This window comes from Staurois parvus, unplaced genomic scaffold (genome assembly GCF_062004578.1).
Source record: "Staurois parvus isolate SC_StPar_1 unplaced genomic scaffold, SC_StPar_1.0 ptg000578l, whole genome shotgun sequence".
In the NCBI taxonomy this organism is placed as follows: domain Eukaryota; kingdom Metazoa; phylum Chordata; class Amphibia; order Anura; family Ranidae; genus Staurois; species Staurois parvus.
The window spans coordinates 6,955,016-6,974,554 of record NW_028318374.1 but is presented as its reverse complement, the minus strand read 5'-3'; the positions used below and the strand labels follow the sequence as shown (position 1 = coordinate 6,974,554).

The 19,539-nt window shown below is 39.2% G+C and overlaps 1 protein-coding gene across 5 annotated transcripts in view; it reads left to right on the top strand.

The window, feature by feature from the left end:
• The window catches only part of FUBP1 (far upstream element binding protein 1), a 31,697-nt gene extending 12,213 nt beyond the window's left edge, over positions 1-19,484 (top strand). For 4 of the 5 annotated variants that reach the window (XM_089692201.1, XM_089692200.1, XM_089692199.1 and 1 more), the window contains 9 exons: positions 1,166-1,307; positions 1,526-1,686; positions 3,046-3,200; positions 3,284-3,363; positions 4,976-5,104; positions 5,449-5,523; positions 7,344-7,403; positions 9,213-9,361; positions 9,633-19,484. In XM_089692201.1, coding sequence (XP_089548327.1) covers positions 1,166-1,307; positions 1,526-1,686; positions 3,046-3,200; positions 3,284-3,363; positions 4,976-5,104; positions 5,449-5,523; positions 7,344-7,403; positions 9,213-9,361; positions 9,633-9,641 — 960 coding nt within the window. In that variant the 3' untranslated portion in view covers positions 9,642-19,484. The remainder of the gene's footprint in view (positions 1-1,165; positions 1,308-1,525; positions 1,687-3,045; positions 3,201-3,283; positions 3,364-4,975; positions 5,105-5,448; positions 5,524-7,343; positions 7,404-9,212; positions 9,362-9,632) is intronic. The other variant, XM_089692202.1, reaches the window with a different exon arrangement.
• The last annotated feature ends 55 nt before the right edge of the window (positions 19,485-19,539 follow it).

Here is a 19,539-nt window from a genome sequence, read left to right as displayed (position 1 = left end):
TTCAGTGGTATATATAATTCCTTGGAAATTCTTTTGTACCCTTCTCCTGACTGGTACCTTTTTAACAATGAGATCCCTCTGATGCTTTGGAAGCTCTCTGCAGACCATGGCTTTTTGCTGTAGGATGCAACTAAGAAAATGTTGGAAAAGACCTATTAGAACAGCTGAACTTTATTCGGGGTTACTCAGAGGCACTTTAAATGATGGCAGGTGTGTACTGACTCCTATTTAACATGATTTTGAATGTGATTGCTTTCATTCTGAACACAGCTACACCCCCAGTTATAAGAGGGTGTGCACACATATGCAAACACATTTTATTTTTTACGTTTACTGACACCCCCCCCCCCCCCCCCAAAGATTTGTTTGTTTTTCATTTGAGTTGTACAGTTTATACGTCACATTAAAGGTGAAAAAAGTTCTGAAATAATATTTCTCTTTTACCTCACAGAAACCTGACATTTTAACAAGGGTGTGTAGACTTTTCATATCCACTGTACTTGCCAGTCAGAGCTACACATCCTGTCTCTCGGCTTTTAATTTCTGTAGATTTTCCTGTTATAACACAGCACCTACTTCTTAGACACTACTTCTCTGCCCCTCCCATTGCTGACCCTGTGCATGCTGTTCCTGGTTTTGTTTTTAATAAATCCTATTGGATATGCAGTACTCTGCAAAATATGGGTGCATTTTCTAAGCTGATGACCCTTTTTTAACCCTTTTCTCAAATGCAAGATTAGAAATTGGTGTCTAGTTTATGTAAGGAGCATTTTATTTTGTGCTAATGCATTGCTTCTTAGATCCTTGCCCTTTTTTTCTGTACTGGACATCTTTTAGGAAGATTACTTTGTCACAGGTTTAATTTACAGTTATGTGTAGCCTTTCATTGAGACGCCATGTTGGCACACTTTGCATTATGGTAGGATTGTGTTGCAAGTCATCAACTCGCTTTAAAGTGGAATATAGTTAGTATAGGTTTTTTTTTTTTTTTTTTTTTTTGTTGTTTCTCTGGTTCAGTGAAACTTCTTAAGTGAAACACGAGATGTCCCTTTACACAAAAACTTGGTGGAGAGTTCAAGAAATATTAACAGTTTAGGTCGATTTTCACACTTCTTTAGTTATAACCTTTTTATTTTGATAATTTTGTGTCTTTTATCACATGTAGGCCGGAAATGCTGGTGGCCCTGGTCCGGGTGGCAGAGGAAGGGGTAGAGGACAAGGAAACTGGAATATGGGCCCCCCAGGAGGTCTGCAGGAATTTAACTTTGCTGTTCTCACAGTAAAAACTGGACTCATCATTGGAAAAGGTATTGGTTAATAATGCTACAAAGTGCTAGCTGACTGACAGCTGTTTTTAGCATACTGCTTACTAATTGCAGCTAAGGTTTTAGTTATCTCTGAAGTTTTTGTAGTAGTTGTCAATTCTAACTTTTTATTGGGACATCTGTAAACGTAATTCTAGTGGCTTTTTGACGTCTGTTGCAATTTTAATTCTTTACTCTGTCCTTGATCTGCGTTTTTTCAGGTGGTGAAACTATCAAGAACATAAGCCAACAATCTGGAGCTAAAATAGAGCTTCAGAGAAACCCTCCACCGAATTCCGACCCAAACATGAAGTTATTTACTGTGCGCGGCTCTCCACAACAGATAGACTATGCAAGGCAACTAATTGAAGAAAAAATAGGGGTATGTATAATGTTCAGAATTTCTGCATTGTTACATATGGCCTGATTTGCTGTTGAAAAGCCACAAGTGGTGATATCCACCCTTGTTTTTAGATTGTTGTACTGTCAAGATTCATTAGTGTTTTTTTTTTTTTTTTCCCTTCTGGCATTGGTCATTTTTATGGTGAGGAGCATACATCCTAAAGAGACTATTTCCCTGTTCTTTCCTTCCTTATAGAGACAGGAAAAATTCAGCAGTATTAAACCCAAAAGCAAATATTATTTCAGCTTACCATTTCTTGGATGCGATGGCTACATTTTGTTTTCTTGTTGGGCTTTCTTCTATTTTCATTGGGTGATCTGGCCAGGAATCCTCAGTTCACACTAGCTTTGTAAGCAGGCGTTTGAGGGGCATTTTTAATGCTCTTTAAAAGCCTATAAAAATTATACACATGGCAGTACACAGTGCTGTTCACCCTGAAGCATTAGCGTTGTGGAAAAATTGATGCCTTGTGCAGAGTCAGGAGGAGTTGAAGCCTTTCAGCGCCTCCCATTCAATTCTATGGTGACACTCCTCAAACGCTTGTCAGGCGTTTGTGGGGCGTTAATACCATTAACTTCATTATAGGCGTTTGCTGTGTGGTTTTAACGCTTGGAAAATGCCTATGAAAAGGCACAAAAACACGCATGGAGTGTTTGGGGAGCGTTACAAACCTGTCAAATGCTATAGGGGCGTTTGGGAATAAGTCTTGCAGATATTTCAGTTACAGGGATGATCCCAAAACAAAATAAAGGTTTGCTGTAACTGCTTATAATGCATTAGCTGGAGTTTGTATTCAGAACCCTCCGTCGTCGTCCCTGTTGACAATGCTGCTGTCCAGTTGTGCCCCTGGTTGCACCTTGACTAATATAGGGGGCACTGTAATTCAGGAGGTGGGGTGTTACTGTCCAGATCACAAGTGAAAACGGGGGAAGGAAGCCTTAAAAGAAAACTAATGTAGCCATCTAATGATTGGTAAGCTGCAATATATTGCATTTGGGTTTAATAACCGCTTTCAATGTTCATGTAACTCATTGGGCAGGTTAGAAAATTTGTAAACAGGACTTGCTGCTAACCCTTGTGCAGCAGGCTTTATTGTATCAAGATGATACTTAGATTAGTTGTATTACCTACAAATATTGGGATATTTATGACCCCTCAGCCTAAATAACCGCTTTTATTTGTGATCAGTGTTGTACTTGTTCCTCAAACTGGAGTTGATTATATTGACTGTTGAAACACTAAAATTTATATAAATCATAAAGCTTTGAGGATTTTTTTTTTTTTTTTTTGAGCACTGAAGGCTAGGTATGTTCTTAATTTCATCTATTCACTCTTCAGGGCCCAGTTAATCCGTTAGGGCCTCCAGTTCCTCATGGACCCCCTGGAGGTGTACCTGGCCCCCACGGACCTCCTGGACCTCCAGGCCCCGGTGCTCCCATGGGACCATACAACCCTCCACCATATAACCCAGGACCTCCAGGCCCAGCACCACAGTAAGTAATACATTTTTATTTGAATTGCTTGATTGTATTTATGATCGGGTGTGTTTACCTAGGCTTGTCATTATCTTTTAAAGCGGTCCCCCCGCGCCATATGCCCCACAGGGCTGGGGCAACACATACCAGCATTGGCAGCAGCCAGCTCAGCCAGACCCAAGTAAGTTGTCTTGTCTGTGTTTGCATTTTTACCTTGATTTTGTAATGTATTCATTTAATATGGGTAGTATCATTTATACTCAAAATTTGGGTGTATGGTTTACATTTGAATCCTTAGGAGTCCTACATTTACATTTTGTCTAGTTTGCTAGGATAAAAATAATTCAGTGCATGTGCTTCATTGAGTAGCGGAATGCTGATGAAGATTTTGGTTGATCGCAGCAGTGATCATAATGCTTCATTTGGATTTTCACTGCACAGTCATTGAACATGCTTCTCTGTGCTGTACATTAATAGGCATGACATATTTCAGCCTAACAGATCCTTAATTCAGTGCAGGCTAGAGGAAAATCATTTACACAAAGGCCCTTGGCAAGGATAGGAAAGTGGTAACTGGATAGGCAAAGAAAAGTTTCAGTAGTATTTTCGTTACACCAGTTTTCTGCAATATTGGGGAAACTGCAGCCACAAAGGTTAGTAAAAGTTTTGGGGTGGGTTCCAAAAGTCTAGCCTTTTCTGGTGTATATATTTTAATCCAGCCAGGCAAATCTGGAGTGTTAAGTATCTCCTGAGTTTAAAAATACCTGTTGGATCTCCCAGGAGACCAGGTGTACATAGCTCTTGGTCACATTCTGACCTTTGCTGAGGGTTTGAGCTAAATCCACCAGATTATTTCTGTTTGTAGTTCCACCCCAGGCTGAAGCCCAATTGGTCTTCCTAGGAGGAAATTACAGCACAGAACTAAAGCCCCCACCCCTTCTCTGGTTCTTACTTTGACCACACCGCCCTGGTTTACCTTTTGCTAGCCTGGGTAGCGCTGATCAATCCTATTGTGATTGCAGACTGCAATTAAATTGGTAAATGTTCAGTTAGTGCTGGTAGGGCTGTCTGATCTGACAACAAAGGAGTTAAACTAGTAAATAGTGGCTGCTGGTAAACATTCCCCCACACTCCCAATAGTAAACTGTAGGAAAATTAACAAGTCTCCATGACTTGCACTTCATCTGGTACCTCCTCTGGTCCCTGCAGCACACATCTCTGATGACTGTGAAACTCGCATGACTTGCCTCCGGATGGCACCTCCCTTGGTTTTTGCAGCTCCCATCCCTGGCTCCTTAATTAGCCCCTGTCACTGCCCTAGTGCTGACTGATTATTTACCATTGTGAATGCTTAGTCTGCAGTCGTGGGGCTGTTCTATCTATCTGCCAGTGTAGTGAATGTTGACTAGCAGCTGGCAGATCTGTCACTCAGCCCCGCCACTGCTGGCTGTTCATTAGTTCAAATAGTAAAAGTTCAGTCATCACTGGCTGGGCTATGTCATCGATCTGACCACTGATGGTAAACATCCATGCATCAGATGGATAACACAGCCACACAATTTTGTTGTGAATGGAGCTACTGTTGACCTTGCTAGCTCAACAATAGCAGCACAAAACAGAGCGGGACAAAGAGTTCCAGATACATGTTCCCTGAGGGATTTAATAAGTATTTTAAGTGTGGAGATAACTACTTTAAAGAATTTATGTGGTGGGGTGGATGGATTTGGGTGATAATTTTATGTAGGTTTGTTTACATACAATACTCTATAAGAGTGTGATGTTTAATTTCTTAGGTAAAGCAGGAACAGACCCCAATTCTGCAGCATGGGCAGCTTATTATGCTCACTATTACCAGCAGCAAGCACCTCAGCCACCTGCAGCTCCATCTGCTGGACCAGCTCCAACCCAAACTAATGGACAAGGTAGCATCTCAGTTATAATACTTAAAGGAAATCCATTCTGTGGCGGAGAGCAACGGGACACAATGTGGGCAGCAGTGCTGGAATTCTACATCCACCAGATTGTGTGGTGTGGATGTTGCAGCTTTGAAAATGTTGCCATTAGACATTATTTTGGTTTAGGCATCATGAGGATTGCCTTTCTTTTAGGTGGCATGTTGATTTTGTTTTGCGCACCTTACATGCTTTGCATGCACATGTGTGAGTGTCCGTTACGGATTTGTCTTTCTTTTTATGTACCTTTCCTTTCTTGCGTGCATGTTTTGCAGTCCTAAAGTTCTGACATATCTTATCTCCTTTTTGTCAAGTTGATGCCCCAGCTGCCCCTCAATCTGGCCAAGTGGATTACACAAAAGCTTGGGAAGAGTATTACAAAAAAATGGGTATGTAACATGCATACATAACGTTTTAATTATTATTATTTCTACAGGCTGCGTTCGTTTGTAAGCAAAGATGTGCATTTTGGCCTACATTTATGACAAAATTGGATTTTTTTTTTCGCACTTTTTTTACTGGATGTTTTATAGCAAAAAGTCAATTCATTGTGTTTTTTATAGAGCAAAAAATAACCGCACAGGCGATCAAATACCACCAAAAGAAAGCTCTACTTGTGGGGAAAAAGGACATAAATTTCATTTGTGTAGTGTTGCATGACTGCACAATTGTCAGTTAAAGTAACGCAGCGTTGTATCGTAAAATATGGCCTGGTCAGGAAGGGGGGGGGTAAATCCTCTGGGCGAGTAGTTAAAGAGAAACTTGTGACTGGGCTTCCTCAAGACTCTCAATATCCCACCGTTTTATTATAGCTGTACAGACCTGTTTTTTATTATTTTATATTTCTTCCCTACCAGTACTGCCATGTTATAGCAAACTTTACCCATAACTACTTGATAAAAAATGTTCTTTAGCAAGGAATATGCGTTCCATGTTAATAATTATGCTCCTAAAATCAGTGTGCGCTGTTCATTGCCTCCAGCATTGCTCTTGTTCTTGCTGGAGGCTGCCATTTTGCTGAAGCCCAGAGCCCCTGAGCAGCAGTAAAGCAGAACTAAACTCATCTATTTAAGTTTAAAAAAAGTTACATTGCTGGAAAGCTGTGATTGCAAACTGTCAAATTTTACTTTTGTAATTCCAAACTGTCAAATATCGAAAGGCTGGTGTTGTAACTGATCACTTGCCGCACTATGGTAGTTGTAGATCAAACAGAAGCAGCTTCCTTGTCTGTAAGGCCTTGTTCATACCATGGTGCAAACACGGCAGTTTTTCTGCACACATTCTGCTTGGCACATGTGCCCTGTTCACACCACAACACTAGTATTGTGTGCTTTTTTTTTTCGGCATAGCAATCTGCAATGTGTATGAAATATTGAAATGCCCATAAAAACTGATGTATACTGATGTCTCTGCAAGTGAAATCTGTGCATCAGTTTTTCTGCACGTATGGTATGAACGAGCCCTTAATGAAAGGAGGGTTTAGTTCTGCTATAAGGCTGTCAGCAGATCAGCCTCTACAAATTCGGGGAGCATATGCCAAGCAGTGTGACACAGTGTATTACTGTATTTTAAGCAGTTTAGGCACTTGTTTTTATTGTTTTTACATAGCTATACCTCGAAAGGGGCCAGCATGAAGTGACCTAGCGGGACATCATTTCTGACTAAAGTTCCACTAAAAAAAAAATGTTTTTTTGCCTGCCTGTTTGATTATGATAGTTTCATTGACTGTTGTACACAAAGGTTGATTGTGTCATTGTCCGCATTATAGATGACTGCATCAGCTAATGCTACATTTTTGAAAATTGAAAACTTGATGCTGCAAAGCATTTGTACACTTGTGTGGACTGGCTTGGGATAGATCCAAGTGCTGGGGCGTGTGGCCAGTGAATGCAGAGATTTCCTTGCCAATGCAGTTCTGCCATAAATTTAGTTGCTTTTTCACAAACCCAGCACATGCCTGAATTTACTATACTGAAACAGACCATAGCAAAATTGTACCCACAACTGGATTCAAAGCCTGATACCTTAACTAGCAATAGCCCCAGACCCGCTTACTACATTGGAAATCTTGCAGTTACCTGACCCAGTATTGGGTTACTGCACATATCTAGCATCACTGTTGGGCTCCTGTCTTGATATTTTGTGCATGATCATTGTACAGCAGAACCTTTGTGAGCCTGTTTATATTTTGCAATCTTTGTTTTCATAGGCCAGCAAGCCCCTCCTCAAGACTACTCCAAAGCATGGGAAGAATATTACAAAAAGCAAGGTAAAGTTTGAATCTTCTAAAAAAGAAAAATGAAACCTTGATAAAGGAAAAAGCAAAATAGTTTTCCCTTTGCTCCTTTCACACCTGCATTTGATCCTTGGAGTTTTAAGTCATTTTAAACCCTCAGTTCTCAAGATTTTTCAGCAGATTTTTTTGCTTACTGATTATTCAGCTTCTTTATATTTTGATCCTTGCCTATGTTTTTAAGCGGGTGCTTTGACTGCTGCACCAGATTTCTGATTTCAGGGAGGCTTTTTTATTTTATCAGTATCCTATGGAGCCCCTCTTGTGCAGGGATTGAAGTTGTCTCCCTACAGTTTGCACATCAATAGAATCACACAGCCCCATAGCCTAAGATGGCAAGGCATTATTTCACCCCCTCCTCCAGGCTAACAGAACTGGCCACAATTTTTTTCATGTAAAATCTGACAAATCAGGGTAGCTGCACTGAGAAAGCAGACACTAGCAACAATGCAAAGATGTAAGCTGTAAATGCTGGGATAAGAATTAACTAGTTTAATCCAATCACCATAAAATAAATATTCCTATGTGTTAAACTGAAAAATGCAGAGTGTTTATTACTTTTAAAGGTAGATTGATGCATTTTTGGTGAGTTGATATCGAAGCACACATTCGGAAAGGATATATGGTAACATTAGGAATGCGGAGGTAAATGTTGCCTTACTATATTAGTGCTCCAAGGGGAGTCACTGTTCTGATGAATCTTTTTAAGCTTTCCCTTCTATGTTGCTGGGTTCCACATTGGCTTAACAAACCATCTAACTGCAGTAACCTGGTTGGCTAATGGCTTACACCCCAGTCACATCGGGTGAGATTTGCATGCCAGGTGACTTTCAAATCGTATGCCAAGTCACACCCTGTTGTCCGCTATTAGAGCGGTCATATCGGTGCGGTTCCGACTTGGTCTGAGATGCATCAATTTCTAAAGTAGTACATGCACTACTTTTGTTGCAATTTGCATAGACATCTGTGAGATGTCTTGCAAATCACAACTGAAATTGTCACCTGATTTTGAAATCGTGCAACTTCACTGTAAGTCGCACAATTTCAAAATCGGCTGTGATTTGACCGGGGGCTTATTCTGTATTCACACATTGCATTGTTAAAAGGCAGGCTTGCTTTTGTTTTGTTTTTTTTGGTGGGACATTTTGCTGCTGTTGTCTTTTCCTCAATTTTCTGGTCATGTGACATGCTTTTAGTAAAATGCCATACTTGTGTACAATTTGCCTCATCTGTGGGCCCCCACTAACGTTCATCCAGATCCCTCAGTCTGCCGTTTTTACTATGTATGACAGCTGAAGTGTGTGCTGTAGTTTTGTGTGTTTGTACTACTAGAAACATTGTGTAACTGGAGCCTTAGGCCCCTTTCACACAGGGCAGAATCCGATTTGCTCAGCAGGGGAACCACTGATGCACCACTGAGCATAGCAGGCGGATGACACGTTTGTTTGCTCAGTTTATGCAGAGCAGACACGGACAGAGCCCACTCTGCGGTTGGATGTAAATGGACTGGCTGTCATCTCTGCCCTCTGATCTGCCTAGACCAAGGGGGATGGCTCCCCTTCCGTTTGTTTTTATGGGGTTGGATGTAGGTGAGTGTAAATGGACAAGCGTTTGTTTACACCCGCCAGTCCATAGGGGTGAATGGACAGACCGTCCGTCCAGGTTCCCCTGAAACTGACAGGCTGACCTGCTCAGAATGGTCGTGTGAATGGGGCCTTGGTGAAATACTTTCTGCAATCACTATTGAGTTTTCTGTGTCAACAATTCATTTATTCCCTACTATAGGCCAAACGGTTCCAGCTGCAGGTGCGGCACCACCTGCTGGCCAGCCTGATTACAGCGCTGCCTGGGCAGAATACTACAGACAACAAGCTGCATATTACGCACAGACCACAAGTCCCCAAACAATGCCACAGCACCCTCCTGCGCCTCAGGTATGTCATTAAAATCAGTACATTTGTCTGAATTTTGGGGAGATTTATTTGCCCTTGATAAATAGTAACAAAGACTTTTAAAACAAATTCCTGTGCAACATGTGGTTTCTGTGTGATCACAACATTTTCCCCTTTCAGGGCTAATGAAACCATACAGGAAGCAGCCAACATTTGTTAACCAATCTTTCCTTAGGGTCTCTCCTGAGTTGGCTTCCTTTAAAGGAATGTCTAGTTTAACTCTTTGTATGTCTTATGTATTTCCTCTGCACAGGGCCAGTAATGCGAAGTGGACAGTACAGTATTTGCTTCATTGTGTTGGGGAAAACCTTTGTTAAATGTTTGGATGCAGACGCCTTGATGAAGATCTTAATTATTTGTTTTGGTTTAAAAAATGTTTTTTTTTTGTTTTTGTTTTTTTTTGAAAAATGTACAGAAACTATCACTACTGACTGATAGGAGGCTATATTTCTGTGTAGAAATGACAAATTGGTTTGTTTTTAGTATTAGTGTAGATGTACACATTCCAGCAAATGTATTTGCAACTATTATGTGGTCAAAGAATGCTTTGTGATACAAATGTACTTTTTCAATGTATACTTCATCACTTTTAAAAATGCCTGTTTTGTGCTTTACAATAAATAATATGAAACCTCCTGTGTCGGTAAGTTGGATATGTGAGTATTTAAAAAGAAAATGCTTTTTTATTTTTATTAATGGTTAAATAACAAGGTAATGGACGTATTTTATAACATGAATACAATTTTTTTCTCTTCAGTTTCTCTTTATGAGAAATGTATTTTATGCTCTTGTAGGTTTTGAATCACCTTTGCTGTAGTAAGCGTTACATGTTTGTTTTCCTGCATGTATATAACTTTAAAGCAGGCACATTTAAAAGACCACTGTTATGACTTGTAAAGCACTCTTCATACCGTTCTGTTTTTGTTTTTCATAAATTGATATATTTCCAGACTGTTTGTGTGCCGTTTTTGATTTTTTGATTTTTTTTTGATTTTTTTTTTAACATGATGTAGTTACAGGAAGAAAAATAATGTAGCCTTTTTTATTTTGAATTTAAGACCTGAGAAAACTAAATTTGTAAAAAGGCACTAATCTATAAAGAACAGTGGAAGCTTCTATTGCTGATATTTTTGAAGTTCATGCTCCTTCCTTGATTGCATGTGGCACGTAAAATATAAACAAGCATTTTCATGACCGAGTGTCCCAACACTTGTGCACTGGGTCATTGACTCGCCATACAATGAAGGCTGCAACTGGGTGCTAATCTCAGAGGTTGCATCCCTAGAAAGTTGGCAGTTGCAGTTTCCACGATTTTCTGTTTTGATATGTTTTATTCAGAGGTTCTCCTGGAAAAACCTTTTGGCAGTCATATTCTGAACAGTACAGTGAAGATGTGGATTCAAACAGATAAACTCAGCAAGCGGCATAACATTAAAAAAAAATGTCAAACTCTTATCAGTCTGTTGGGCAAATCCATCTCTCCTGCTGTTCTGAAACATTGCTGGAATATATGATACGAAAATAATAATCTGTGATAAATTGTCTCCATGGTGAAGACAGGTGATTTAGAAAGCCCCCATCTCATTAAATTGAGTGTGGGTGAAAGGCTGTTGGCACCCTGGGACCTGATCTGGACATAGTCATGCTGGGAAGCAATTCTTTTGTAGCTTTCTATTTCTTATACATACAATAGTACTATACAGTTCAATAGGTTGGTGAGGTCCAGCCTTGTTACACTGTGGGTACTACACACTACCAGCAAAAATGGGACTCAATTCCAGCACTCGGTCAACATTCCACACAAGAATATAAACTATAATTAAAAGAATAAATAACCTAAAAATGTGAGGTAAAATGCCGCCTTATAGTAATTCCATACAGTCCTAAAACCCATGAACAAGTGTATAACAAAATCATAATTGTCACCAATTTTTTTTTTTTTAACTCCAATTTTATACAAGGTCCACATCATATACATGGGTCCACAAAAGCTGCCTCCTCCTGAAACCCTCCTAAATGGAGTGTAGTTGGCGATAGATTACTTCTGAGACAGCTTGCTTTGAATGGTGGTTACAGATTTTGTTACATATTTGTAGTATAGATATTTAGAATTACCAGTGACCACCATTCTAAGAAAGATACCTTATAGAAATCATCTAATGACCGCTTTAGGGGGTAGCTGGCTTTTTGTTTGTTTTGTGATGATTTTATAGCACCAACAATTTGTGCAACTCTTTACATACATATATATTCACATCAGCCCCTGCCCTCAAGAAGCTTACAATCTAAGGCCCCTAATTTCATATTCATTTAGACGGGCGCTAATTAACCTAGCAGCTTGTCTTTGGAGTATGGCAGGAAACCCACACAGACACCGGGAGAACATGCAAACTCCTTGCAGGTACTGTGGCTGGGATTCGAACCAATATCCCCTGTGCAGGTAGGCAGAGGGTGCTAATCACTAAAGCTGGCTGTACATGTGTAGATTTTTGGACTAGAATATTTGTGCGAAAAGTCGTATGAGAAGTCTTTGCACATTGGAAGAATGGACGAATGTCGTCCGAAAGTTGTCTCTTGCTTTTTAACATTTGATGATTTTAAAATGAATGTAGTTTCTGAATGATAAACACATACTGTCTGAAACTTTGGAGACGTTTTTACTTTTTTTTTTTTTTTTCCCCCATCACTGCAGTCAAAAATGAACATCGGTTTGACCCCAAAAACGATTAGAAAATCAAATGAATGTTCTTAAAACATTAAAAAATCTATACTGCCCAGTAGACCCATGTATAATAGATATTGGGCTGGCAGCTGCAAAACAGATTTTTAAAAATGACATCAATTATGACTTCCATATTTGTCCATGTGTTTTTATTGTATGAGGTTACTACAGGGTTACCCCATGCTTGTACTTTAATTCTTTTTTGTTATGAAATAAATTACATTTTTAGTATGGAGGGTTGAGTGCTGGAATTTTTTGATGGTGTTGTGTAGTTTATACAGCAGTGCTGGTTTGTCTCTACTTGGGAGATTTCAGGTAAGGGCTAGGCTCCACTTGCCTTGAGCACAGCTGTGAAAATTTAATGAATTGGGGGCTGTGAACCAAACAAAAACCTTTTGTGAGTTAGTGATGTGTAACTTTTTCTTGGAGAACCTAGTAAAGAGGTTTCCAGGAGAAAAAAAAAGTCCTCTGTTTGTGGACCTCCCCTTATTCAGCTTCTGTGATTTGCTTTGACTATGAGCCGGACTTAACAACAGATCTTACTTGCAACGCGTATATACCTGCACAGCTGTACAAAATAGCGTAGAACCCTTTAAACTGCTCGAGCGTTAGATTAAAGCACTGTAATCAGACAGATGGGTAACCTGCTGTTTAGGAGGTGGCAGATAGGGGAGGGATTTATTGCTTTATGGAGGGTTCACAAGCAAATAGGGGATTTCCGGTTTTCCCTGGAAATTCCCTCTTAAGGGTTCCTGTCCACTGGCATTTACATTTGTACAGACTGATTGGCATGGCTCTGCAACTATGTAAAGGAAGTTTGTATTTAGGTAAGCAGGTAATGGAGTATGACATGTCCTATGACCTCATTTCAGTGGTTCATTTTTATTTTTTTTTTAATGTACTTTTAGTCTACTCAGTCAGTAAACTGCATAGAATGCCAGATGAGCCTGCAGACTCTCATTCAGTCTTATGAACAAAAATAAGTGTCAGTATGCTAGGATTGTGATGAGATAATCCTGTTTTATGCTTACTAGCCCATCAAAACCCTGTGTTCACCAATAATGCAGTTGAACTAGAATGGAAAGGAGAATGTAATGCATACCATGATCCATTTGTTTGGGACAGCATTGATAATGATGATAGGCTTTATTTAAATGTCCTTGTAAGAAATTAATGCTTACTCTGCATAACCTGCCAGTTCACTATTGCTTCTGTTCTATTAGATCCCAATCAAATGCAGTCTTTTGCCCATTCTCTGAAGTAAAGCTATGATCCAGTATAGGAGTAGCTCTAATATTGTGAGGAGAACTGTGCATCATCCTAGATACATGCACTGTAAGTACCTCAAATGATCCAATGTTGCGCAATGATCTTGCTGTGCAGTGCTGTGTATTACACCAATATGTTAATGTGGATTATCGGGTAAGTATGTAGGATTAGTTGCAGGAAGTTTTTTCTTGTCAGTCTTCTAGCTTTATTTTAAAATTGCAGATCTTGTGTTGATTTTACAGTACAGCTCAGTTGGTGACATACTGTGATGATCCCATTAGGTTGCTGCTTTATATGTCTTTTCCATATAGTTGAACTTAAACCTGTACATTCTAGAACTGCAATGTCATTTCAACTAGTCTCTGATGGCTTTTTTTTTTTTTTTTGTTATATACCAGTGTTTTGTTTCTCCTCCACCTCCTACTTGACTTGGAAATAGGCAGAGAAATTATTCTTTGTGCAGTTTTGTATGACGATATGTCTTTATAAATTTTGAGACTTGCCATGTTCCGATAAAATTCACATGACATTTATGACCGTTGAAATTGGAGGCTGTCAATCTAATTCCAGGTCTTAATATATCTATATAGTTGGAAAGAGAACTATTTAATCCTCAATGCCTTCCCAGATCTTCCACCTTAGGTTTTGCTGCAAAGTACCTCAGGTAAGCACAACCTAAGGAAACATATGCATTATATCAATGATGTTGTCCCGTTGAGGTTTGTGCTTGTTTATGCTGAAATCTGCTCCATTAACATGCATTTGGACTGCATATTGATGCCATTTATTAGGGAGGTGTCTTGTTTGTTTTTTTTTTTATTTTATTTTTTTCCTCTATTAAGCAAATTATGTGTTCCTTAGTTTGCACACAATTATTGCTTTTGTTTTCCTGAACAGTTTTAATATTGTACAAAATAGAAAGGACCTATGTCTTTTCTGCTATGGCTTTGTCCTTAAAGTTTAATTACCTTGCAATGGCAGATGTATATTCTTTTGTCAGGATTTCTCGTTAAATTTGACTGTATGCCAATGAGCAGAGTATGATCTTGTTGTGTTTTTTTTTTTTTTTCCCTCTAAGATCATTTATTTGCATTTTCCAAGAAATGTACTGATTCTAACATTAAAAGTCCTGCATATTTTGTACATTTTTTACAAAAGTTTCAAAACCCTGCCTTCATTTTCACACACAGTGCTGAAGATGCTGCAATTGATAGCTCATAAAATCAGGTCCTGAGGTAGTTCCCACCCATAAGGAGGAATCCTTTTCTGTGTATGCCATTGGTGAGCCGATGAGCATGGACCTAGAAGGGCTCATGTAGAAGGTAACACTATAATGATGCATAATAGTGCAGATTGTCGTTCATCACTATTGATGCTTTTTGAACTATTATTTGCCCTCTAAATTACTGTCATACAATAGTGTGCATATCTCTTCCAATTATGTTCCTTGTTCATAGAACTATCCGAATGAGCCTGATTTTATTTGAGAAGTGATGTATTTTTTGCAATTGGTTGTAGGGCTGTTATGTTAATTTTTTTTTTTTTTTTTTTACTAAACATGTGCAATGCTTTTGGAACATATTTGCCCTCAAAATCTGTCATACTTTTTATACTTTTATTTGCCCTCCAGATTAGTCACTGTAGTGTTCATAACTCTGCCGTGTTCATATCTCTGCCAATTCTTTTCTTTGTTGATAGAACTAGCCGGTTGAGCCTGATTTTGAGAAGTGATGTATTTTTCTTGTAACGGGTTGTATGGTTATTGTAGCTGACTTAACATGTCCAATGCTTTAATGCAGAGTAGAGTACTGACGTGTTTTCCTCTCCTACACTGTAATATGTATAAAAGCTGATCTGTTTTCAAGTTGCGTTTTTGCATAGAGGTTTTACACTGCCTAGATACAGAACACACTCTTGTATAGTAAACAGCTAGGTTTAGTTCACAATTGCAGGTTTAAGGATTTGATTTTTTATTTCAGAAACTTATCTACCAATGTTCTAAACTAGGATCCTAGCCCCAGAATTTGTGATTAATTTTCAAGAAATTGTTGGTTTGTGGGCACAGCTTGCACATGCACCTGGTGCAGTGACCGCACGGGGTGACACCGGACCCACTCCACAAAAAGGTAAGTTGTAAAGCAAGCCGACGATTCCCGCAGGATGGATCCGATGCATCCTGCGGGGATCGTCTGCTTTCTTTACAACTTACCTTTTCTTGGAGCGGGTCCGGTGTCACCCCGTATAGGTTGCATGCTGACGAGCCTCGTCGGGGTGACACCGGACCTGCTCCAAGAAAAGGTAAGTTGTAAAGAAATCCGACGATCCCCACAGGATGCATCGGATCTGCGGATTGAGCATAATGGATCGGAGTCAGATCCATTATGCTCAATCTGCAGATCCGATCCATTCTGCGGGGATTTTTGGAGGGGGTGTCACCAAGTGTTTCCGCACTGGGTGACACCTACCCTAGGGATACCTCTGACCTGGTGTTAGGTTCACTCTGTCCAAGCTTGACTCGAGGCAGGTACATCTTCATAATTCTTCTGGACTGACTGGTAGATGAGCAGAACAGAGGTAGTGGGTAGTTTGCAGTATTACACCCAAAGCAGCAATACATGTATAGCTTTTTAACACTTGTGGCGCTTCAAACCTTGATATGCTAAATTTTCTGTACCGGAAGTCTTATTCCAGCTGTTTCCATATAACGTGTTGATGACTTTTACTTATAAATGTAGTATAGACGTGATTCATTTTGCCAGCATTCAAGGAAAACCGTTTCAGGAGTTTTTAGTGTATTTCAAGTTCTGTACTTTGTGACTAAAATCGTGCAGTTCAACTGGGTGCATCCACTTTCCTGTAAAAGACTTATGTTTAAAGACACCAAAATAAAAATGACAAAGTGCCTCCGGCGAAGAGAGCTCATTCATGCCTCTCCCCCACACAGCCCATCTTCACTTTATTGCAAAGATAGAGCTGCCTTAAGATTCTGTAGCATCTGGCACACTTTCAAGAATGTTTGCTACTTGTCTCCTGATGGGCTCAGCAGTTTGACCCTAAGTCCCCACAATGATCCTTTGCAATGTAGGGGCCATCAGGAGGAGCCACAGCACAGGGGGAAGCCAAGAATATGGTACTCCCAGAAGTGTCAGATTCTTCTTCAGGCAGCTACATGTCTGCAGTACAGTGGGGGTTGGCAGTGCAGGAGCGTTAGGCCCTTTATGCACAGTGGCGAGAGCCATACACAACCCACATCAGTGTACTTCTCCAGTTGGACTATCTGCATCTGTTCTCATACTTGGATTGATTACCTGCAATAAGGAACAGATATACATCCCTGGTTGTGAGCAGTCTGCAACCATGGGTTCAGATCTGCAGGTAATTGCTCCACACGATGACCTGGGCAGTGTACAGACCTAATTGGTGTAGTGTGCATGAACCCGTAAGTATGAGCTGTCATCTTTGCTGGGGGTACTTTTTGCTTTTTATTTTATTTTTTTTATTCTAGTGACAGGGTTAGTTTTAATATGTTATGTAATCTTATGTGCACCTAAATGTGCTTCTTAAACATTTACTGAGTTATTAGGACTGCTTTATAATCGATTCAGGCTATAAAAGTCTTTTTGTCTGTTGAATTAGATCCCCCACATCTTAACATGATGGTATCCTTTGCAGCACAGAAATGTTGAGTGCTTGTACATTTGTCCTGGTTTTGAGGCATGCTACAGTGAAAAGGGTTTTTTTTTTAAGTGTAGTCAATCCCAGTATGATTTCTTATTATAATATAATTTTTTATGATTTTTAGAAAGTGTGGGGAAGGGGTAGAGCCCAGCTGGGGTTTTTTTTTTTTTTTGCTTTTTTTTTTTTTTACTGCTGTCTGTGTTGCAATTAAGCTGACTTCCCCACACTTCCTATGACTAGTTGCCAATGGTAATAAATTGTAATGGGTTAGTTCACCTTCTACCAAACAATTGCCGGCACAGATAAGGGTCGACTGTAGATAAAAGCAAACTGCAGCTCTGATTTAAAGTTGAATTATTCTCTTGCTGTAGGTGTAGGCCATATACATACCTCCCAAAGCCTGACTGAAATACTCCCAGGACATTGCTAAGTGGGGCCTAGTTGTTACTGCTCACCTCTACCATCACAGGAACGAGCTCTCAAATGAGTTCAGAGCTTTTGCATCTGAGAGTGGGGGGGGTGGCAGCTTTTTTCAGGGGGTTTGAATCCGAAAACGCTCACTCCTGTGATGGTATAAGCAAGTAAGGACCATTCCTCACTTGGGAACGTCCTGGGAAGAGTATTCCGGTCAGGCTTTCGGAGGAATGTATATGGCCTATAGCAAGGGCATGAGCTGCAGAATTTTATCTACAAATACCCCTTACCTGCATTGGAAGTTCTTGAAAGGTGAATTAACCATTTAAAGAAATTTTTAGATTTTTTTTTTTTTTTTTTTTTGTCCCTTCAACCCCCAGACCCTTCATTGTTCTGGTGTCAGCAATAGGAAATCTCCACCCAGTAGAGCCAGGCAACAGTTAAAAAAAAAAAAAAAAAAAAATGCCAGTCTAAGCCTCTCCCACTTTGTTCAAAATAATATTTTTCAGTGGTTGGGCTTTTTGACTGTCTTCAAATTCATAATTGGTAGTTTTTTTTGGGGGGGGGGAGGGGTTTGCTTTATTGCTCTAGGCTAAACTTATTAAATCAAATTGGGAAGATTTAGAATGTCTAGATTTCTGTTAAATGCAATTTTTTTTTAAATGTCTGATTTGAGCAGCTTTTATAGCTTTATTTTTATGATATGCAGCTTTTTGTTTTCTGATGCCGTAATTTACTAACCCTGTTATATATTTATATATATATATATATATAGTTTTTGCTGTGGCTTGCTAACTATTAATAGTTCAAATATCAGTTCTGTGGGTATTTATTTTGACAAATGTGCTGTCACATGAGTGTCACACAAATGTGAATGCATTTCTGCCCTTTGTGAAATGATGCCCACGGATAAGTGGCCGTGAGTTCAGAAGATCGGCCCTTGTATCTTTGTCTAAAGCCAGTATCCTAGTCGACCATCATAAGCCAGTATCCTAGTCGACCATCATAAGGATTGAGGTAACACTAATGCATTATTCTGTATGTGCACAAATATTAACAAAATTGTGTGCCTATAAAAATGTCAGAAATGTCCCAAAAATAGTCTGCTGTTTTCCTGGAGGAATGAGGGTGATGTTTCAATGATACAGAATATTGCTTTTTTGTTTTTGGCTCCAGACTTTTCTTTTTTCTTCTTCTTTTGGATAGGGTGGTGAAAGCTAATGGCTGCTGAAATTTTTTGCTTTCTGTGACAAAATTGAAACCACCTAAATTGTCCTTGAGGCATTTTTCATTGGGACAGGAACGCAGGGAATCTCTCTCCAGTGTGGACACAGCAATTTAAGAAAGAAAAATTGAGACCGTGCTAAAATTCTGATTCTGGTTTTTAACTTTCCCACACTATCCAAAATTAAGAATTTTGACTTGTGTGTTTTTTTTTTTTTGTTTTTTATTGTTTCAAACAGAATAAAGTCTCTATCTGAAAATAGCTCCTGTATGGAAACACTCTTTAGTTATCTGGTGGTGATCTTCTTTTAACTATAATTAGTGGTATATTGCATATTTAATACATAGAGAAATGTAAGGTTGTTTGTACAGCTTACAGCCTGTTAGGTTACGCATTCTCCACAATAGGTCATGGTACATTTGTCAGAAAACCTCTGAACTATAGTGTAGATATAACTTGAGGCAAAGCTTTTGTTTTTTGTTTTTTTTTTTGTTCCCAGAGAAGCTATGGAATTCATTTTTATAGTGCAAATAAAATTGTGTAATAAAGTTAGATTGATTCCAAATAGTTCATGTTTATTGCTCAGGATAACTACATAATAAAGAACTTCTAGTTTTTAAGATTTTAGGTTGATTTGGTTATTTGAGTACTGCACATCCTGGAAAGTGTATAAGGTTCAAATTGGATATTGCATTCAAATAACTGTATTGTTTACAGCTGCATATGCATGACTCATGTGAAGCTTTTTTAACTGTGATTTAACATTGTACAGAATAAACAAATGATCTTGCTTCCAATTTTTGTCTCAATTATTTATTTTTTTTACTTTATTTAATAAATGTATGAGATGAC